The sequence below is a fragment of the Antechinus flavipes genome, chromosome 4, assembly GCF_016432865.1.
Source record: "Antechinus flavipes isolate AdamAnt ecotype Samford, QLD, Australia chromosome 4, AdamAnt_v2, whole genome shotgun sequence".
In the NCBI taxonomy this organism is placed as follows: domain Eukaryota; kingdom Metazoa; phylum Chordata; class Mammalia; order Dasyuromorphia; family Dasyuridae; genus Antechinus; species Antechinus flavipes.
The window spans coordinates 105,043,762-105,067,594 of NC_067401.1; the positions used below are offsets into that span (position 1 = coordinate 105,043,762).

A 23,833-nucleotide genomic window follows, 5' to 3' on the forward strand; every position below is an offset into this window, starting at 1 on the left:
TCAAGATGTATTTTCTTGACTCATGATGAAAAAATGCTATCCACATCCAGAGAAAGAACTGATTAAATTTGAATGCAAATTGAAGCATACTATTTTCACTTTGAGGTTTTTTCTTTGTGTTTTTTTTCTTTTGTTCTGTTCCTTTCACAACATGACTAATTTGGAAATATGTTTTATATTACAGCACATGTATAACCTATATCAGATTGCTTTCTGTTTTAGAGATTAGGGAAGAGAGAGAGAGGGAGAAAAATTTGGAACTTGAAATCTTTAAAAAAAATGAATGTTGAAAATTGTCTTTTGATGTAACTGGAAAAAATAAAATACTCTCAAAATTATATATATACTTATTTCACACCTAAATCTGTCTTATTGCTAATTCTACCAATTGCCCCTAGTTCTTCCCTTTGGGGTCAAATAAGTCTAATTTTTCAAATACTTGAAGACAATTATCATATTTTTCCTAAGTCTTCTTTTCTCTAGACTAAACATCCCCTGTTCTTTTGACCTACGTTCATATGGCATGAACTTATATGGGCCTTCCTCGTTGTAGTTGCTATCTTTTGGATACTCTCCAATTTATCACAACATTCCAGATGAAGTCTGAGCAGGGTAATGGGACCATTTCCTATATTCTTGGAGATTTGAGTGTCTTAATGAAGTCCAAGATCATGTTTTTTGGTTGCTATATCACACAGTTGACTCATAATGAGCTTTGTAGTCCACTAAAATTCCTATTTTTAAGATGAACTATCATCTAACCACATCTCCCCTATCTTATAGAATTCAATTTTAAGACTTTATTCTTATCATATTTCATTCTATTTGATTCAATGCAATGCTCTAGCACAGGGGTTAGACAACTACTGCCAGGGGGCCAAATGTGGCCTGCTGTCCGTTTTTATATAACCTACTAACTAAAAATTTTATTTTTTTATATTGTAAAGTAAAATAAAACTTTATTTTGAAATGTAAACACCATTCTTAGCTTGTGGGTCATACAAAAGGAGGCTTCTGGCAGCAATTTGCTTCTGTTCTAGCCTCCTGTCAAAATTTTTGGCCATAATAGATATGCCATCTGTTGTGTTTTCTAACTCTACCAGTTTTTTATTACCTGCAAATTTAATAAGCATGCTATATACAACTTTCTCTAAATCATAAATAAAAATGTTAAGTAGCACAAGTTAAGCATAAATCTTTGGAGCAGTTATGTAAAGGTCTTCCAACAAAAATAGTGTGACACTCTATTAAATGTGTTAAAATCTTTTGGGATAATTTTTGTTCAATCTTGTCAAACTCTTTATGATCCCATTTGGAATTTTCTTGGCAAAGATAATGTGATGGTTTGCCATTTCCTTCTCCAACTTATTTTATAAATGAGGAAATTGAGGCATGCAGAGTTAATTTTTCTAAGGTCACATAGCTAGTAAGTGTCTGAGCCTGGATTTGAATTCAGGCAGGTGAGTCTTCTTGCCTTCAGGCCCTGTATTCTATCTACTTTTCCACTTAGTTTCCATCTTTAAATATTTCCTACATCTATATCTATAGCATTCTAGTGATCTACAAGTTTGGTAATAATGTCAATAAAAAGGAAATTACATTAATATGACATGATTTGTTCCTTATTTGATGTATTGACTCTTTGTGATCTCGACTTCCTTTCCTACTTATATAGTTCACTAATCATTTTTTAAATAATATACCCCAAAATTATTTCAAAAATTGAATTTGAGTTCATTATATTCTAATTTGGAAATTCTACTCCTTTTGTAAAAAATGGTGATATTTGCCTTTCTCTAATCCTGGGATATCTTTCTTACTCCCATGATTCCAGAATATCACTGTCAATAGTTCAGTAGTAATTAATGATATCTAAATGGCAAAGTAGATAGAGTACAGGGACTGGAGTCAGGAAGATTTGAGTTCAAGTTTGATGTCAGTAACTAGCTATGTGACTCTGGGCAAGTTTTTTAATCCCATTTGCCTCAGTTTCCTCATATGTAAAATAAACTGGAAAAGAAAATTGACAAATCAGTCCAGTATCTTTGCCAACAAAATCCCAAGTAGGATAAGACTGAAAAATCACTGAACAATAAAAGCTCAATGATCACACCTGCCAAATCTTTCCAATTGTAGTTCATCAGAGCCAAGTGACTTGAATTCATCAAGGAAGGGAGAAAACAAATATTTATTAAGCTTCTACTATGTGCCAAGCACTGTGCTAAGCTTTTTACAAATAGTATTTCATTTGATAATTGTCCATCAATTTCTTATTGGCCATTTTGTGTTTTATTCTTCCTAGCCGAAAGAGGATTCTTCTTGGCAAAGAAAACAAACAAAATGAAAACTGTGTAGCCCTGCCTTCTTTCTGCCAAGAGTTATTATTGTCCTATCCGTCCAAAGCAGAGTATTTCTATGCATGCCTTTTAAAAACCTAGGTGGGTTGATGAATCCCTATGCATTCACATCAATCTCTTCAGATGATTCTTTTTCTTCTTCATCAGAATTCTTTATTTTATCTTCAGAATTTCATTCCTGAAAACTTTCTATCCCTTCTGTATTGATCTCTCTTAAGAAACTTGAGTTTATGGGGATCCTAAGTTATCCTCCTTCTGGTCCCTTTAAAATATATTCTCCCGTAATGTAGAATATATAACAGATCATAACAGGTCTTCTTTTCCATTTCTGTCTAAGTTGGAGTGCTCATTGTTCCCAACCTCCCAAGGTTTCTAACATTTTTGTCCTAGCAACAATTCCTAATTATTAGTAAGAATAAAATCTAGAAAATATTTTTCCCTTTTGTCAAAGATGAAAGTATTATTAAAGCAATTTAAGAAGTTATCAGCTATATTGTTTTTGTCAGAGAGAGAGAGAGGCAGAGAATGAGAGAGAGAGAGAAAGAGGAGAGAGAGACAGACACAGATAAAGAGACTGAGGGAAAGCTCCAAATGTATCGGGAAAACTAAAAGCCCCCATCATTACTCAATTAAGCATACCTTCTAGACTTGTGATTTGTTTCCTGATTTCCTCTTTTATTTCTTCTTTATGTCCAAGTGGTCAGATCATAACATTCTTTTATTCTTCCCTTCATTTGCTTTTGCTTCCATCATGTTTCTTTTCTCTAGTCCCTGAATTTCCTCATTTGAATATATCTCCTAAATATTGAATGTCATTGCATCTTCCTCTTTTTAGCTTTCCTTTTTCTTTTATTTATGGTGTATCCTTTTTGCTTTTTTGCTCCAGATTTGTGATCACAGTGGTTTGGAGAATTCCTGGTGTGAAAACTCTCTGCATTTATATAGACTGGCAACTTCCAGAATCACTTGGACAGATGAAAAGTTAAATGACTTGGTCTTAGTCAAATGAACAATATATAGTCAAAACAGTCCAGGTCTTCTTGAGTCCAGGACCAGCTTTCTAGTCATTATACCACATATCCTCTCCAAGGAATACTCTTATAAATTCCAGTCACTGATTTCATGCCACCAAGTCTCAGTAATACCTATGATGTCCAATTTGACTCCTTGTATTGGGAGCTCTGTTTAGATCTGTTTCTTGCCTAGAACTGCATTTCTGTATATTTATTTGCCACTTGAGGCTCTGAGTTTTACAACTAACTTCTATTTTATTTTCCATGACACTATGTGGTACTTCTTAACTTCTTTTGCTTTTATTTCTTTATTTATAAAATGTAGACATAATACTGACCTTGACTATCTCATAGGAATAATACATGGATCAAATGAGATTATATATACACACAATATGCAAAGATTCATACAATGTATATTCATATATAATATATACTACACATAAATGAGTATATAGGTATAGGTATATAGTATATACACATATACTAGTATATATATATATCATATATATATATATAGACAAATACACATATAAGTACACATATACAGATATACCTACATATATGTATATGTATACTTATATGAGTATTTTGCAATTATAAAGTACTATGTGTATGTACATATGCTACATAAATATACATATATTATTTCCTAGGGCAGACAATAATAACAGTTGACATTCATACAACATTTTGCAATTTGCAAAGCACTTTACATATAATTATCTCATTTAAGACTCATAACCACCCACCCTTACAACTTCCATAAAACTACAACCTCAGGTGTTGAAAGAACTGATACACGTGATGGTTGAATTGCTTTTGTTGCTATCTGAAAGACCATGAAAAGATTACACAGGTTTTATAATCCCCATTTTACAGACAGAGAAACTGAAACTTGGAGAGGTTAAGTGATTTACGTAGGTCTATATAATTTCTAAAATAAGCATCAGGAGTAAGATTTGAATCCACTTCTTCCTGACTCTTCTATTAGTGCTATATTCACTATGTTACACTTTAGCTAAAAGAGATCCAACTCACTCAGTCATGAGAATGGAATACAAAAAGGCACGGAGCTTGGGAACCCAAGGCAATGCTTTGGTTTCAACACATAACAAACAGTTACAAAGAGGAGACAAGCCTTAAGTTTGCCTTGATGGATAAATAGGAATGAGGAGGCTGCAAGGGGAAAACTGCAAAACCTACACTAAGGGATCTGGATTTGATGTAAGCAGGAAATAGTTGATTTAATTGTCTTATTGTGCCTTTTTCAAACTTCTCCAACTTGGCCACTAAAAGAAAACATTTCCAAGATCTGTGCCCTGGACCTTCTTATAACTATGGAGTACTGGATTTGAAGCCAGATGACCTGAGTTTGAATCTTCATTTCATCACTCACTGGTCATGTAAGCAAGTAACTAAACCTCTGGGAATCTTGGTTTCTCCATCTGTAAAATGGGGTTAATTGTATTACCCTTCTCACAGGGTTGTTATAAGAATTAAACAAGTTAGGATATATAAGATGCTTTTGTAAACCTTAAAGCAATGTAATAAGCTGTTATGATGATGATAGTGATGATGGCAATAATGATGACGATGATGATGTTATTTTAGAGTATTTCCCACCATATGTTCTGATTAAGTTTAATTTCCCCATAAACTCTATTAAAGCCTTTTTGGAAAAACCAAACCTATGTCTTCACTCAGAGAAAAGAAGAGGATTTCATGGCTGGGCTAGATAAAGGCCAATGGCTTTAGAATAAATACAATGGCTTTGTACTATTAAAAAGTACAAGTCAAATATAGAGGAGAAAAGGAAGAAATTCTAAGGTATATTGAATCTGGTTATTTCCTGGCTTGAACCTTTATTTCTTCATGCAATGTTTGTTTATAAGCAGAGAGGAAAGTATCAGATGTCCTTTCCTGCTTTAAATATTTATGAGCCCAAACAATAAATTATGGTAGAGATGGAGAGGGTTCAGAAAAGAAAAATAATTCATTTAGTAAAAAGAATTGGCATGAGAACAGAAAGGCAAGAATTAACTCTCCCTAGGAGGATCAAGGGATAATGAAAACTAAAATTATGGATTTAGAGTTGGAAAAGACTTTAGGAGTCATTATGTTCAACACCTTCATTTTAAAAAGAAGGAAACAGATACAGAGAGGATAAATGTCTTGTCCAGATAGTAAGTCTCTAAGACAGAATTGGAACTCATATCTTTCTGACTTCTCTTTCAATTGATTAAAATATCTCACCTTTCTATTTAAAGCTGGAAATTTAAATCCTTGGAGGCCATCTAGTTTAACTCTCTCAATTGTACAACTAAAATTGAAAGCCAAGGAATTTGAATAACTTTCCTAGACTCATAAAAGTAAAGAATCAGGGGACAGCTAGGTGGTGCAGTGGATAGAGCACTAGCACTGAAAGTCAGGAGGATGTGAGTTCAAATCTGACCTCAGACACTTAACACTTCCTAGCTGTGTGACCCTGGGCAATTCTCTTAACCCCAATTACCTCAGAAAAAAAAGTAAAGAATCAGAGATAGGATCTGACTCCAGAACCAGCGGTTTTTGCATGGAAGGACAGTTTCCTCTCAATCCCAGAGCAGACTGGAGTGTATGCTGATTAAAAATCAGATAGTGGTGCAGGGAAGGAAGCATGGGGACATATAGTTGTTTGTCATTGATAATGATGCCTTCAAACTCTCTGGCTACTTAGGAAATCAAAATATTTATTTTGTAACGATGATGATTTTTGGCTTGATGGTAGGAGATCTGGCTCCTGTATGACTGAGACTGAATGTGTCGATAGTAGAATCCAGAGAGTAGAGTCCAGAGTGTGTGATGAATAAAATATATACAGTTAATATGGTCTGACTGAATTGAGGGTAAGATGTGTGATCTAGAGGGAAAGAATATAGTAATGATCAGTGTGAGTGAGGGATGTTCTGATGCCAGAATTCCACAAACTATGGACTAGTCTCGTGTAGACTCCCAATGGGTTGATGCTTAATCCTAGAGTGAAGCTTGATTTAGGAGGCATGGAGAGTCAGCCCAGCTGTGAGTACTTGTACAGCTTCCCAGATTATGTACAAGCTGTTTGTTAGAACCTCCCCCGGGAGTGATTCCATTATCTAGGTGGGAAGCCATCATTTTGATCTATATCTGGTCACTGGAACCAGATGGCTCTGGAGGGGAAAGTGAAGCAGGTGACCTTGCACATCCATCCCTCACTTGCATCCAATTCACTTGCATGTCATAGCATAACATCTCTGATGTCATGGTCCTCTTTGAGAACCAAGGACAAAACAAACACAAGCACTCAGAGCTTGGAGAATGGTTAGGAGTCGTGTGTGTGTCTCTGATACAATGATCTTGAATTTCTCAAAACAAGTCCCAAGATCCTTGGTTCTAAAGGAAGGATGAAAGAAAGAAAGAAAGAGAAGAGGAAGGAAGAGGAAGAAGAAGACAGGGGAAAAAAAGGGGAGGGAAAGGATGTAAGGGCACTTGTACCTTGATCCCTGCACTTCGGCACTTGCCCACAGCATCAGGAACTGCAGCTCGGGGAGGGTCAATCATGGACATGAGTCCCACAAAGCAGAGCTTCTCTGTGGGGAAGTTCAACTCATCCGTGTCAAACTTGAAACCCCGAGGGAATTTTGCAGAGGGTAGGTTGAGGTGGCAAAACCCTGGAGGAAGGGGAAAAGGAGGTATGAGAGACTAGACTGATAACTGGGAATGTACACAGGCTACAAGCCGGTTTTACTCAACGAAAGCAAGAAAAGAAGCTCTCTAGTCCTTTTCTGAACCCCTCTCTTTTAATCCCCAAGCCCCCTTGATCCCTCACCGAGCACACGCTCTCCCAGTCCTCCCAGCTCCATGTAGGCATTTTGAAAGGCATCCTGCATCTCCTTGTCCAGAGGAATCTCCTTGCCCTGGACAAGGATGGAGGAGCATCGGTCCAGGATCCTCTCTGGAGCCCCTTTCATCACCAGCACATGGCTCTGGGGACTGTCTTCCCGTTCGTGGATGGACAGCTGGGGAGAGGACAGAGGCAGTGTCAGGGAGGGCAGAGGAGGCAATGGCAGGCAAAGCCAACGGAAGACTGGAGTCAAGGGCAGCTAACTGTAAATTAGGAGAGAGCACTTAGGAAAACAGGATTCTGGGTCTCTAGCTAGAAGGAGCCTTGGAAGACATCTACTCCAGTAAAATCGTTTTATAGATGAGGAAAACACAGCAAGGGAAGTTAAGTGACCTGTCCCAGGAGGGAGGCAGAGACACATAGAGTAAGCATCATAATAAGATGGATTTCAATCCAGGTCCCCCCACTCTTTATGTCCTTGCTATGTGAGCAAAGGATTAAAAGATTTTAGATTTGGCAGGGACCTGAGAGGAAATCTAGTTCTAATCCCTTCATCTTGGTGAAGAAGAAATATACCTAGTTAATGGGAGATCCAGGATTCAAATCCAAATCTTGACTCCAAATCCACTGCTCTTTTTTTTCTTTTTAAAACTATTCCATGCCCTCCCAGGGAGTCATGTGACTCAGCCTCAGTCTTCCCACCCATGAAATGGGAATAATAATACTTTTAAATCTTAAAAAGTGCTATTTCAACATGTTATTTTAAACTACTTCACAGGGTTGTTGTGAGAAAAGTATTTTGTAAGCTGTAAAGTGTTAGAGAAATGTCAGCTATTATTATAAGAAGAAATGAGGACAGTGGCCTGGTTAGATATGACAATTCACGTTTTTATGATACTTTAAAATCTTTAAAGCAATGTTCCTACAACACATAGCCCCATGATTCAGAGAGTATAGATTTTATTATTTATGTTTTTAAAACGAGGGAACTGAGAAAGATCAATATTAGAGCTAAAGTCTGAAGCCATCTCCTTTCTGAACCAAAGGCTAGGGTTCCCTTTAGTACATTCCTCTGGAGGGATGTGGTGGGATAGGGGGAGGTGTGACTGAGACTTGTAGTCATGGAGATACGAGGCAAAGAGAGTGAATATTTGCTGCAGTCCTTAACAAATACTTTACCCCTCCTAACATAATGAACTTTGATTTTATATCTTTCTTTATTTTTGTATCTTTTCATTATCATCTGTTTTAGATTAAAAAAAAAATCTGTGTCTCCACTCTGTCCTAAATTGTTAGGTCCTTAAGAACAGGAATCTGGTCTTGCTCCAGAAGTATCCTTTCCCCTAGAGCCTGATGCCCAATTTGGTCCAGAGACCCTTATAAATTATTGGCAATGCATGTTTCCTGATGGGGAGATAAAGCTATTTCTGATCCTCTGTGTTCCCTGCCTTTGTTCCATCCTGCTTTCCTATGTGATTTTGGGACCATATCTGTACCTGGTACTTATTGGTGGAGTTGAAGGGGATTTCAGCCACTTTGGGGTTCCTCTCCCTCATCTTCCTGACGGAACCACATGATAGCTCAATACATTTGAGCAGGGCAGATTCAGAGGCATCGCCAGCTGTGTCCCGCTGCCAAAACAAGAATGGTTGTTACAGAGGGCTGGTAAGGGGGAGAAGGGCATGGAGTTGCTGTGGTCACAATGTAAACACTGAGATCTCACTGAAGGAGCTGAGAGGAGGTACAAATTATAAAAGTAGGGCCTGGGAAAAAACAGTTTCAAGGTTTTAAGTTCAAGGATAAGGAAACTTTTTGAAATAAGTCATCACCAAAATCCTGACATCTTCTCTTCTTCCTTCAATCCCTTACCTTGGATACAGAGATGTTCTCCTGTCCAGCCTTAAAGACTGCACGGTTGCAAAGTCCAGCAATTCGAGATAGGGCAGTCCAGGTTGGAGAGCGTTTGTCAAATGTGGCACCTGGTTGATGACAATGATAATAGTAATGGTTTACATTTATATAGAATTTCGTATGATCTTTATAAAGTGTTTTATTTTCATTTAAGCCTATAGAAGCCGGTGAATATGGGAATTCAAGTATCAATATCCCCATTTTACAGTTTAGGAAATAGAGTCAAAACAGAGCTTGTTCAAGGCTTCACAGATCATAGATTGAATTGAGGAGATGCAATTTTACATCCCGCCCTGGTCTTCTGACTCTTAAGTCCAGAGCTCTTTTCACTTTACCCTAGGGTGCCCTAGATAAATATACAGGGGAGCCATGAACTAGGCTCCCCTTTTTCATACCTCTCACCCATTTTGTCTTCTTCCGTACTCCCTACCCATTTTCTCTTAGTGACTTCAACTCCCACCCAGCTCCCAACACCCCAAGCCAGTAAGTGTTGCAGGGATGATGTCACCAGACTGATCTTCAGTGGTATCAGCCTCATGGATCTGGTTATCAAACCACATGTGGGCTACAGTCATCCGGTTCTGGGTCAGGGTGCCCGTCTTGTCCGAGCAGATGGTGGAGGTGGAGCCCAGGGTCTCCACTGCTTCAAGGTTCTTCACCAGGCAGTTCTTTCTGGCCATCCGCTTGGCTGTCAGAGTGAGACACACCTGGAAGGTGTGAGATAGGGATAGAGAGAAGATAAGAGAAGAAAACAAAAAAGAATTAGGTCTGGTGCTAGGAAGGGCTATCCGTGACACTGACTGAAACCATGATCTTTCTGTTATCATGGCATGGTCCCTAGTTCCTAATCCCTATTCCATTTTTAACCCTACCACTGACTTTCATTTATCAACAAATCTATTCAGTAAATGTTACTGAGCACTTACCATGAGATACAAAGATGTATAACCCAAAGACCCTGCCTTCTATAAGCCAACACTCTAAATGAGTCTTAAGTAAAACACAACTGCACCTCAGAATTGTGAGGTAGTGTCCAGTGAGGGTATACACAGATTTGTGATCTTAAGTGGTGGGAGTGTAATCTATTTACAATCCATTCACCTACTGTGTGACTCTTGACCATGCTTTTACATAAATCCTCCACCAGGCACACAGAAATTAATTGTCATTAATACATTGTAGCCTATTCGGATCCAGCATGAAACTCTTCACTACCCTTTGGGTTTTCTATAATTTTCATTTCTTAAAATCTGTGGTATTGTTTATAGTTATATAACTTCAGTGGAAGAATATTCACATTTTTAAAAATAAATTTTGTTTCAAGAGGTTTGGGATCATTGAAAGACTTGCACAATTTTCCAAATATAGTCTTTTCTTTTTTCTATTCAATTCTGGTTCTGGTTTTTTTGTTTACCATTTTTATCCCAGATACATACACTGATGAACTAATTTTATGGGTTCAATCAACTGCATGTCCTAATCTGGACAACAGGCAGTCTTCATTTACTTAGTTTCTTCTGTGGAAGGTTATACCAAACTTTTTAAATGATTATGGATATCATTTAGGAGGCTCTGTAATTTGACAGAATCTGATACGGTCAGCATGATGTGATCTTAAAATAGGATCAGCTATAGCTCCTTCTCTCCATGACAATTTTGTGGCATAGTTTGGGAGAGGGTTGAATCTCAGAGACAGGGAGTTTGAGTCATGCCTGAGACATTTACTAGTTGTAAGACTCTGGGCAAGCTACTTTACCATTTTTCTGATTCAGTTTCATCATCTGTAAAATAGGAATAGTGATAACATACGCTTCACAAGGTTATTGTTAGAATCAAATGAAATAACCTTTGTGCTTTACAAACCTTAAAATGCTATACATATGTTACCTATTATTATCTATAAAGAATCTTTCATCACCTTAATCTTTGCACTAAACCATGACAGTAGCAAATGTCTTTGGCATACATATCATGTTTTATGCCTTGCGTGATATGAATGATCAGAACCTAATAGACTCACTATCAGTAAAGGAGAAAATAACTTATTTTGACAGATGTTTTTCTTTTTTTCTCCCCTTTTTTGTCTCTGGTTATCCCCCTAATTTCATTCTTTAATGCTCTCAGAATCATCTGGCCTAATTGGGTTTTAATTCAAATTTTCTGTAAACTTATTTTTCCTCCTACTTCATGGGCTTCCACCATTCTTCTCTGCACAATTTTGCCAAAAAGTTAATATTCTGAACTGTTGTTGCTCTTGGCTACTGTATCTCTTCTCTTGGTAAGATGACCCAGTGTTTAGTGGATGAGGGGTTTCTACAAGCTTTTGACTTCATGGTTGTGTCAACTAAAAACAGAAAAAAAAAGGATTTTTGATTTCATCACTATACCCAGGAGTACCCAGGAAGGAACTTGTTCTACCAGTACAGACTGGTATCTTCTCTGCAAGAGTTGGGAGAAGATTTGAGAAATTAAATGATTTGCCCAGGATCATATAGATGGTTTTTATCAGTCATGAAACTTGAACTTCCTGGCTTTCTGATTCTGAGATCAGCTTTCTCTCCCCTCTTCCATACTACTCATTAAATTTTTGTAGGAAATGGTGTTAGTCCATGTCAACATATGTACCTTTATTGCTATCTCATCTAAGTAGATCAGGTAGGTCAGGTTGGAACTGTTTTGATTTCTGGTCATACTTTCTTCCCATTTTAATTCTTTGTTTTAATTAGGCATTGATTAAAAAAAAATCTTTGCTCTAACCATCAGTGGTTTGATAGTATATAAACAACTGACTCAGAAATGACTTACAAAGGCAGAAGTTTTCTTTCTTAAAATACAGTCAATTTTATTTTTTTTAAGTGTCTCTTTTAAGTTTGCCTCCTGACTGTCATCTTGATTAAAGTAGTAGTATTGATATTTAGCTATAAGATTTCTGTGTACGTCATAATTTCTTGATCTACTGCTACTGTTTTCCAACACATTTTTCCAATCCTCTCATATATTCACTTTTGCTTTGAAGTCATTAAGTATTAAAGTATGTTTATTTGATTTGGATAGTTTTGTCAAATTCTTCATAGAATCCTAAGCTCCAGAATATTCTGAACACCACATTCCCAACAACCTAATTGACATTTCCACCAGGATGTCCTGTCAGAACCTCAAATTCAACATACTTAAAACCAAACCTAAAATTTTCAAGGCAAGTTTCCTTCCTTTTTTGTGAATGATACCACCACTTTCTAAGTTATCCAAGTTGGAACTTTAGAGTCACCACTGAATTATTTCAATTCCTTGCTCTCATAACCAATCAGATGCAATGCCCTTTTGTTTGTACATGTGAAATGTCTTTCATATGTTTCTTCTTTTCTATTTTTACTGTTGTCATCCTAGTTGAGATCCTTACTGCCTGTCCCCTGAACTATTAAAATTCAGACTCTTAATTAGTCAAAAGGTAGTATGGTATAGTAGAAAGTATACTGACTTTGAAAGTAGAAGATCTGGGTAAAAATCCTGATTCCATTTCTTTATTTTTCTAGTAAAATAAAGAATCTTCAGCAAAATGAAGAGGTTATAATAGTTTCTAAGTCTCTTTCAGTCCTATATCTTTGATTTGAGTTTCCTTGCCTGTAGATTATTCCTCTACAATTCATCTCACACAACACTGTCAAAATATTACATCTCTCTACTGCTCTAAAATCTCCAAAGGTTTTCCATTTTCCTTGGACTGAATGAAGTCTAAACTATTTATGAAATATAACACATTCTGTCATTCCAACCTTATTTTCCACTACTCCAAGCAGCTACCATCTCTAAGAAAGATTGAATCTTTCTCTCATCTGTACCTTATAACGTTTTGTGTTTTATAATCTATAACCTGGAAGTTCTGCTCCCAGATCTTATCATTATGGGAAGGTGACATTGGATTCTCAAAGTCTATACCAGTAAAATAGCTCTTGCCAATTGGAAAGGTTTCAAGTATGAGTCCATCTATAGACTATCTCTGCTAACCATGAACCAACATAGCTAAGTTTGGAAAGACTCATCCTCAGGTTGATTCTATCCAGCCTCAATATCTTAGCCATTTTTGTCAGTCATTTTTCAATTGCATCTGACTCCCTATGAACCCATTCTTGGCAAAGATACTGTGATAGGTTTGCCATTTCCTTTTCCAGTTCATTTTCAGATGAGGAAATTGAAGGAAATGGGAGACTCTAGATAGAGTCATATAGGGTCATTAGATCTATAGCTGGGAGGAATCTCAGAGAACATCTAGTCAAGCCCCTTCACTTTACAAATGAAGAAACTAAAATCCAGGAAAATTGTGGGACTTGTCCAAGATCATAAAGGAAATAAAAGTGAGATTTAAACTCAGGGATCCTAGAGTCAGTATTCTTTTCATTGCACATTGTTACTTCTCTGCTCCTAAAGTGATTATATTCTGCATTGGTAGTGGGAACACAGATGAAATCAGGGTTTCTTTAAGTATCAAAGATGGGTAGCACATCCATATGTCTTGTACTGTACTTATTTGTGTGCTTTGTCTTATTTTTTCTACTAGATCATAAGATCCTCAATTTTGTCTTATTAATACTTAATTCTCCTGCATCACCTGATACATTAGATGCATGTAAATGAGAATCAGGTTCTCAGGTTAGAAGGAGTAGGAATAGAAAGGAAATATGAGACATTGGCAACTTGTTGGATGTGGGAATAAGAGAAAGATGAATCAAAAATGAGTCTGTAAGGAAAATGTTACAATTGAAAAAACAAGGGAAGCTGGAAACAGGCACTGCTTTTAGTGAGAAGATAACTCAGGTTTATATGTTTTGAAATGAAGTGATTATGGGGACATCTAAATGGAAATGTTTGGTAGATAGGTGGATATTAGCTTTGTAATTCTGGAAAGAGGTCTAGTATAGATAGGAGATTTGGAATTCATGTACATGCTGGTAAAACTAAAAACAAACAAACCTGGATTTTTAAAAACAGTAAATAGAAGAGATTTTAAAGAGAAAACCTTAGGGAAGACCCATCTTTTCCCTCCCTACCCTGGGTTCCTAGATGTCCTAGATTCTCCTAGGAGAAGGAAGAAAAGCCATGAAGGAGAGAGAGGGAAAAAAAGAGAAATAGGATAGGGTAGTATCCTAGAGGCCAAGGCAGCGTGTTTTAAGAAGGAATGGAAATGTCGGTATCACATGTCACGGACAAGTCAAGAAGGGTGAGAAAAGGCTGATGGATTTGGTGATTAGGTCATTGGTGACCTTTGAGAGAATAGTTTCAGTGGAAGCTGAGAGTTCAGGAATGAGTAATGAGAAAATGGACGCTATATGTATAGCTCCTGAATTCCAAAAGATTTGTAGGAAGGCTAAGGGCACAGAGTGGATTAACAGTTCCCCTGTCCCTAAACTCCATTTGGAGTGAATGAATATGTGCGTGGCTAAGGGGTATTTCTGCCTCAGCTCCTCAGCATACATTTTCTTTATCCCTCTTCCATCAGCTCATCCTAATAATAGATTTCACAGATTTTTGGATGAATCGTTACAACTAGATATTCATTTGTCATTCTATAGCGCTCAGACATCAGGTCTTTCCTTCCCTTTTCAAGGGAAGCAGAAGGCTTAGGTCAAGGCTGGGGAAATGGGGGAATGGGAGTAGATATCTCCATAATGTGCCCCAGAAAGTAAAGGCTAGGGGTTACTGGATTTCTGGGACCGACATCGGCTCAGGATTTCTCCTTGCTCCTTCCATAGTAACACTTCCTCTGATTCTGGGACTTGAACCTACAGTTCCACAAACCTGGATCTTTCTCTCTAGACTTCAGGCTTACCAAACACCATCACTTGGAGGTCAAAGTGACTTCACAGTGTCTCTAGCATGGCTGCTATAGCCCCGCATTGGAAGTGACAGATTACAGCAGCAGATGGACCATTCACTTCGGGCTCCCTCCATTCACTCAATCTAAATTATTTGTAGGTGGCTCTTTCTGGCTGTTGTTCTATTTTTAATCCATCTCTAATGGTCTGGGCCCAATTTGAAAGTTTTAGAACACCTGCATTTGGGCTCTGCTTCTACGACTTACTAATTATGTAGCTATGAATTAACCACTTAACCTTTGAGTCTTAGTAGCCTCATAAAAAGAACCATTAATCAATTGAACAGTTATTAAGTGCCAGGCACTGTGGGATACAGGCATGAGAGATATAAATACAAAATGAGAATGATAATAATGATAGTGAGAAATTAAATAGCAATGAGGTGCAATATCTCACATTTCTATAGCGATGGATGATTTAAAGGTACTTTACCTATATGTTCTAATCTGATCTTTATCCACAAACCTCTGAGGGAATGAGGAGTTGTTGGGTTTTTTAAACCCCTCTTTTAAGGATAAAGACACAGATTTAGGAACATTAAATGAATTTTCCAAGGGCCATGCAGGTCGTAAATTGCCAGAGTAAAATTCTAGTACCAATCTTGGGGATGAAAGCAGCAACCATCACATTGTATATCTATATTTTTAGCTCACTTTAATATAGAACTTTTAGGTTTGCAGTATGCTTTCTTCATAACAACCCTGTGTTGATAGTCTAAATGTTCTTATGTTCTTTTTCTAGGTGAGGCTCAGAGCACAAAGTAATTTGCCTGTGTTTACACAGCTAGTAATTATCAGAGGCTAGATCTAAACTCAGCTGTATCTAAATCCTAGATTTTTTCTACTGTACAAAATAAATACAAGATGGTAAAGTAGATAAGAGTACTGAACTTGGAGTCACAAAGTCTTGAGTTATAATTTGATCTTAACTATGCGATTCTGGGCAAGTCATTTCATCTCTACCAGCCTCAGTTTCCTCAACTATAAAATGGGGATCACAATAGCATTCTCTTCCCAGGACTGTTGTGAGGCTCAAATAAGACAATAATTGGGCTCTGCATAGCGCCAAGCTGGGCATATAGTAAGTGATTAATAAATGCTTATTCCCTGCCTCTGGAAAAGAGTAAGGAGGGAGGTATTAGCCATTTTATAAATAAGGAAAAAGTCTCAGAGAGGAATATTGGAGTTGAAATTAGATTTCTAACTGAAAATCAAACACGCTTTTCCCTTTTTAAACCATAATTTGTGAGGTAAAATGCAAACTCCTGCTATATCAGGTTCTCCTGTATCAGGTGTCAGAAAGAATCTCTGTTCAAGTCAAATAAACAATGCTCACAAAGCAATGTGAGTGAGACCACCCATCATTGTCAATAAAGTGGCCACCCCGTCTCTGTTCATACTTCTGTCCCTTCCCAGTCCTCCCCACTCACAGTGACAGTAGCCAGAAGTCCCTCGGGCACATTGGCCACAATGATGCCGATGAGGAAGATGACAGCCTCCAACCAGCTGTAGCCCAGGATGAGGGAGAGCACAAAGAAGGAGACACCGAGGAAGACGGCCACTCCAGTGATCAGCTGGATGAAGTGCTCGATCTCCATGGCGATGGGTGTGCGACCGACCTCCAGACCGGAGGCCAGTGTGGCAATGCGACCCATCACCGTCCGGTCACCCGTGGCTATCACGATGCCCCGGGCTGTGCCTGTGAAGAAGGAGACACCTGGATCAGACCATGAAGGCACGCTATGGGGGGCATCTTACTAAGGATATTACTCAGTTACAAAAAAAAAAATCTAAATGAACATTAGGGCTGGAAGGGAACATAGAAATCAACTGGTCCAGAACCAGGAGAACATCATATGCAGTAATAGCAAGATTATGATCTTTTAGCCCTTCTCAGCAATGAGGAGATCCACGACAGTTCCAGTAGACTTGGGATAGAAAGTACCATCCGCATTCAGAGAGAGAACTATGGAGACTAAATATGGATTTTCACTTTTTGTTTTTGTTTGTTTGTTTGCCTTTTCTTTCTTGTGTTTTTTCTTTTGCTCTGATTGTTCTTTCACAACATGAAAAATATGGAAATATGGTTAAAAAATAACTATTCCAATCATTTAACAGTTGAAGAAACTGAAGGGAAATGACTTCCATCGGACCAGACAGTGAGACAGTGTTGAGATTAGAATCCAGGTCTCCTGCCTTCTGTTACAGAGACCTTTCTGTAACACCTTCCTTTTTGTTTTGGGGGTAATCTTAGGTCACAATTGAACTCAGGTCCTTCTGATTCCAGGGCTGGTGCATTATCCACTGCACCTCTAAACTAATTGTTCCTCATATTTTCTTAAGGGAGTTGTAGCCACTTTGCTGCTTAGTGAGATCAGGTAGATGGGAAGTATACCCCACTCCTGCCTCCATTAATCAGTCACTCTGCAGAAAGGTACTGGGTGCATTAGGATATCTCTGGAATCCCTGCCAATTCTGAGCTTCTATGATACTGATATTGCCCACCTCCTCTTAGCTAAATTCGATAAAGCCCCCTCTCACATTTTTTCTGGCTCCTATGAAGAAATGTTGCAAATAATGGAAAGTTGTGAATTATAAAATTTTTTAACAGTTAAGTTTGTGGGACAGCTAGGTGGTACAGTGGATAGAGCACCAACCTTGAAGCCAGGAGGACCTGAGTTCAAATTTGACCTCAGATACTTAACACTTCCTGTCTGTGTGACCCTGGGCAAGTCACTTAACCCCAAATGCCTCAGGGGAAAAAAAAGTTTAGCTTGGACATTGATTATAACAATAATAACAGAACGACAATAGCAGCAGTGATTATTATGGACATTCTTCAAACCTCAGACAAAAAAAGATCTTGCTGTTGGAAGTCAGCCACTATATAGGAGGTACTCAGAATTCAGTAGATGGATATCTACAGATCTTTGCCTGTTCTTCCAAGCCAGAGTTTTTAAAAGGGGGGGGGAAGGGAGGAAGGAATATTTTGCCAAGCTTCTTCTTTTTTTTTTTTTTTTTTGAAAAACAAAACCAAAAAACAAATAAGAACAAACTATGGGAGACCTGACGCAAATGGTAAAAACAGTGTATTAATATAGGGTATTAACAATGTCTGGGAGAGAAAGGAATAGATTGAGAAAAAAATACAAATTTTCTTAATAAAGGTCATCATCGTAATTCTGGCTTCTTCAAGATAGAAGCATACTGGAGAGAGACACCAAAATTAGGTATATTCTATATGTTTCTTAACTCACATTGCCTTGAAATTAAATTGTTGATATATTGTAGTCCAAGAGTTATGGACCTGGCTTTAATGTTGGTCAACCAATTAGTTGCCTCAACATAACATTTATAACATGACTCTTTTGCAATTCCTTGCTCCCTGTAACAGTTTTGCCTAATATTGTGTTTTGCAAAATCAATTAGTGATGTTTACTATAAGCAGAAGTTGTGTTACAGTGGAAAGAGAATATAGTCAAAATATAGTCTGAGTTCATATCCTACTTCCCTAACTAATTGTGTGAACTTGGGAGTTACTTGGTTTCCTCATCTATTAAGATGATGGGAAAGAGAAAACAGTAATTTCTAAGGTTCTTCCTGCTTTATAATAATAATAGCTAGCATTTATATAGTGTTTTAAGGTTTGTGAAGTACTTTACAAATGTCATTTCACTTGATTCTTACAAAGCTACTGAAAGGCAGATGCTATTTTTATACCCTTTTTACAGATGAGGAAATTGAGGTTGTATCTTTGCCCAGCATCAAACAGCTAGCTGAATTTTGAGGCTGAATTTGAAGTCTTTTTGACTCCAAATACAGTCTCTAATCACTATACAACCTAACTGCCAATAAGACTGTGAGCTTCAGATATCTTTATGAAATATATGGATCAGGAAAGAATTATGTGCAACAGAATTTTACTTTTAAGAGTCCCCAAATCCAATCATTTTCCTTCTCCAATCTCTTCCTCCCTTACTTTCAGTTTCTTCCCAGAGTTTATCTGCCTTCTTATCACACTGGAATGAAAAGAACTGGATGACCAGTGAGGTCACAAAATTCCTGCTGTGGGCTAGGCCCAGATGTCCTCTGAGGCTTTCAGGTAACAGCTGATCTAGGCTGGGAACACAGAATTTATCCGGATCGATATCATATCTGATATCTCCGGAGGAGCTTTAGATTTTAGAGTCAGGAGACCTGTGTTTAAAGCCTGGCTCAGCTACTACTTACAAAGTGTATGATCTTGAATATGTTCTTCCCCTGTCTGGCTTTCAATTTCTTCAGGTGTGAAATAAGGGGGTTAGATGTGATGATCTCTCAAGTTTTTCTAAATCTTATAATCTTTCATCCCAAGTATGGAATTAACACAACCTGTCCATCTACACCAGACTGTGATTTCTTTGGGCTGGGAAGAGCAGGTAGGATTTGGCAACTTAATTTGGATAAAGCTGAGAAATGATGCAGAGCTCTCCATCTGGTACCTGAAAGGTTCCCTAAACCAATAGCTCTTCTTGCCCCTCCAGAATGATGTTCCTCAACCATAGCTCCACCTGATCTAATCCGCGGGATTAAGTTGGAAAGAGGTAAATATTTCTACTTTCTCTAGGACAAGGGTGAAGATTCAAGGCGATAACAGCAGAAAACCCAAGATCCCCTGGGAGATAAGTCTGGATCTCTGCTGCTTCTGACTTTGTTTCTGGAGGTTCTCAAAAATCATTAAAGGTTTGGGGTAAAAGGGAGGAGAGGAGTCAGCCCTGCTCCCCCGCCTCCCAGGTGAGCCTTTCCTGCCCCCTGCTGGGTTCAACAATTGAAAGCATCCCGGATCTTGTCTTGTGTTAACCATTCCCTCTGTAGGTTTGGGCAATTCCAATCTCGCTATGTTTACTTCTTTCTGAGATCCCCTTTAGGCTAAAGAAACCAGATTTTCCTGCTGGTCACGCTTCTGGCAAAGATGAGACTGCGGGTACCAAAAGAGACCAAGGCAATCACATATTATTTAGTAGACTTAAATGCTGGGTTGAATCCCTATTTTATGCATTATTAGGCATTTTACTTTTCAAGATCTCAGTTTCCTCTTCTGGGGAGGGAGGGTTAGACAAGATCAGAGACATCAAACATATGGCCCACAGTATCCCAAAAGCACAGAATAAATTGAAATAAAATTAACAAAATAAAAATAAAATAAAACAAAAATATTACATTTAAAAATAAAATCAGTATACCTCCAGAGATCCTTATGCACGAATTAGTAGACCCCATTTCTATTTTAGTTTGATATCACTGGAATAAATGATCCCCAAGATCCTTCCCAATTCTATTTTGAGTTGGGGAAATTTCCCATTTTCTGAATTCATCCTCTGGTTCCCTTTTATATTGTATTTGATAGTTTACAAAGTACATCCTTCCCCTCAGGGAAGTGGTGAAGGTATTATCACTCCCATTTTACAGATGGCAAAACTAAGGATGCAATGTGATTCCATGGAAAGAGCACCAGAGTTAGAATCCTTGCTCTGAGTGACTCAACCAAGTCATTTTATTTCTCTGGGTCTCAGTTTTCTCATTTAGGGGTAGGATCAGATGAGCTCGGATAGTTTCATTTCTAAATCTTTGATTCCATGATGTTCAGAGAAGGTAAATGTCTTAAGTATAATCCCATAGTTGTTAAGTACTTAAAGCCCGGTCTACAGCCAGATTTCCTGACTCAGAGGTCAGCTTTACACCAGGCTGCTATTCCTCTGCCAGCACCCCAAAGTTGTCGAGGTGCATTGTTCCATATTGTTTGCCTCACAGTTCTACGACTTGTAAAAGAATTATCCCAGATGAAAAGGGGGGACAGGATCACAACTGCACTCAGATCACTCTCTGGGAGGCTTTCCTTCCTTACTTATTAGGGGGCAGGGCCAGCCTCATTGATATTGGATTGAGGCTCATATAGAACTACGATTTATTCACTCTCCCCAGCCAGACATTTCTTAATGGAGCTTCTAGGGCACTCATTCTGGCTCTGCTTCTCACCTTCCACACAGTTGGTAGAAAAGAAGCAAATATTTCGGGTCTCCAAAGGATTCTCATGAGTAAACTCAGGGGAACGGGTCTGTGGTTCTGACTCCCCTGTCAGGGATGAATTGTCCACCTGAGGATAGAGAGAGAGTGGGAAGACTCATTCAGAGAGACATACATTTAAACATATTGTTCACTTGTTTCAGTAGTGTCCAACTTGTGGACTTTCTTGGCAAAGATCCTGGAGTGTTTTGCTATTTCCTTCTCAAGCTCATTGTACTGATGAGGAAACTGAGGCAAGCAGGGACATGTGACTTGCCCAAGGTCACACAGTTCTAAGTGTCTGATGCCAGATATGAACTCAGGAAGATTAGTCTTTCTGACAGCAGATCCAGCATTCTATCTCGTGCCACCGAACTGCTTTTATTTACACAGATAAAATCCCATATTTAACTTAGTCGCAGATACATATAGCCAAAGATATCTTGGAAACAGCCTTATTCGGTAGAAAGAACACTAGGTCTATAATCAGAAAATTTGTGCTTGCATTCCATTTTTCCACACTGTCTCCCTGAGAGTAGTCGAGAATAGCTCAATGTCATCTCGAAAGGAAGTTCCCTAGGGAATTGTGCTTGTTCCCCCGTGCTTGGTCTGCACTATTTAATAGCTTTATCATTGTCTTGAATAAAGACATAAATGGCATGCTTATCAAATATGATGATGAAATAAAGCTAGGAAGGACGAAAATCACCAAGTCAGGATCCCAAAACAGTCTAGACAAGATAGGATATTGTGCCAAATCTAAGAAGAGGAAATTTCATTAGATGAAATGTAAAAGTCTTAACATTTGAGTTTTAAAAAATCAATTTTGTAAGTACAAAATGGGGTAAAAAAAAACTTTCTGAAAATGATCAGGGGGTTTAATGGATTGCAAGCTTCGTATGAGTCAGCATTATAATATAACAATCAAGGAATTGAATGAGATCATTGGCTGGATTAAAATATCAGGGTCAAAGACTGAGGAGAGATGGCAAGTGCCATTATCCTATCTTGGTCAGCTTACATCTGGAGAGTTGTGTTCGCTTCTCATACCTTCCTTGATTGTGGACACTGATAAATGGGAGAGCATCCAGAGAAAAGTGACAAGGTTGTAAAGGGGTCTAATGATAATAGCATAGAAAGATTATTTTGATAATCTTATAGAAGAGAAGACTTGGGAGGAATATGATAGTTGTCTTCCAGAATTTTAAGGCCAGTCAGATGGAAGATGGATTAGGTTTATTATGATTCATTCCCAAGGACAAAACTAGGTTTGAGGATGAAAACTGAAGAGATAAATTTAGAGTTGATATAAGGAATACTTCCTAACAATTCAAACTATCTCAAAGTGGAAAGGGCTAACCTAAGGTAGAATGGACTAGCTTAACAGGCGGTATTTACCTCTTCATTAAGAAGTCTCCAAGCAAAGGTTGGAGTATTGTAGGTACAGGTTGGACTGCATAGTTCTGAGGTCTTTTCCAATTCTGGGATTCTGTTGTTAGATTCCAGGATTTGGAATTGAGAAACCCGGATTGGAATCTTGGACTAAGTGGTCTTAAAGATCTCTCCTAGATCTAAATTTACAATACTATGCTCTTTGGGTCGGACTTTTCACATTCACCAATGTTACTATTGTCTAGCCTTTATCTCTTTATAGCCACTAGGCCATGGTTATTTCACTAGAATAATTTAAAATGTACTGATAGTTCATTTTGATAGTATATTTTAAAGCTTATGGAGTACTTTTTTCACAAGATTTTAAACCTTAAACAGAATTTGAAATCTATGAGGTAATTGGATTTCAAGTTTAAGACAGTAACATTTAATTGCCATAGTTGTACAGGTAGAATAAATTACAGGAAGATAAAAGAATCCATAGATATTCTACTTATAAGACAGTCAGATGGATATTATTGGATGGAGTAGGATGACAGTTTTCCGACATGTCCCCATTTTCTGTAGTCCACTCAACTCTATATCAACATGGTCATTCTCAGTCAACCTGGGCCTTCCCATCTACTCACCTTGCAACCATGAGAAGAGATGATCCGGAGGTCAGCAGGGACCCGATCTCCACCCTTCACTTCCACCAGGTCTCCTACCACCACCTCTTCTGCATTGATCTGCATTTTCTCACCTTCTCGAACCACCAGGGCTTGCTATGGGAAGACATTGGGGGCATCTGTGCCATCCAGACTTCCATTATGTTCTTTTATTCTCTTCCTCCCCTTCCTGCTTTTCCACATTCTTACCCACCCACTCTTTATCTATCTTTGGGACTTTATCATGACTTGGATAGGTGATGGGACTTCCTCTTATGGGAGAGCAGAGAAAACAGGGAAGGGATCATATCCTTCAGAAACTCATGTCTCTAATCCTAAATCCAACCCTGTCATCTACCTGTGGCACCATGTTCTTGAAGGAATCCATGATTTTGGAGCTCTTGGCCTCCTGGTAGTAGGAGAAACAGCCAGTGACAATGACCACAGCTGCCAGGACCACTCCCAGGTATAGCTGGAGGAGGGAAAAAAGTATTAATTTAATTCCTACCTGTTCCCAGGAAAAACAGCTGTTCCAGGGTAGGAGTGGAATATAATCATCTTATATAAAACTTAAGATTTCTGATTCTCAGGGTTTATTGGAGGCAGCTTGGACTTGTGAGAGATTATTACATTTTTAGTTTGAGTATTTACATCTTAGAAATCAGAAAATGCTGAAAATCAGGTCTTGATTTATTCCTTTGCTGATTGTCTAGCTTAAAGTAATAGAGAAAATGTTCAGG

General features: G+C 38.1%; 1 protein-coding gene across 1 annotated transcript in view; it reads right to left on the reverse strand.

The window, feature by feature from the left end:
- LOC127559705 (sodium/potassium-transporting ATPase subunit alpha-2) overlaps positions 1-23,833 on the reverse strand; it is a 43,348-nt gene that overhangs the window by 12,822 nt on the left and 6,693 nt on the right. Inside the window, exons 5-13 of the mRNA XM_051993671.1 lie at positions 23,452-23,565; positions 23,076-23,210; positions 21,028-21,145; positions 16,443-16,711; positions 9,652-9,850; positions 9,102-9,211; positions 8,729-8,863; positions 7,218-7,407; positions 6,884-7,059 (exon numbers count right to left, since the gene is read on the reverse strand). Coding sequence (XP_051849631.1) covers positions 6,884-7,059; positions 7,218-7,407; positions 8,729-8,863; positions 9,102-9,211; positions 9,652-9,850; positions 16,443-16,711; positions 21,028-21,145; positions 23,076-23,210; positions 23,452-23,565 — 1,446 coding nt within the window. The remainder of the gene's footprint in view (positions 1-6,883; positions 7,060-7,217; positions 7,408-8,728; positions 8,864-9,101; positions 9,212-9,651; positions 9,851-16,442; positions 16,712-21,027; positions 21,146-23,075; positions 23,211-23,451; positions 23,566-23,833) is intronic.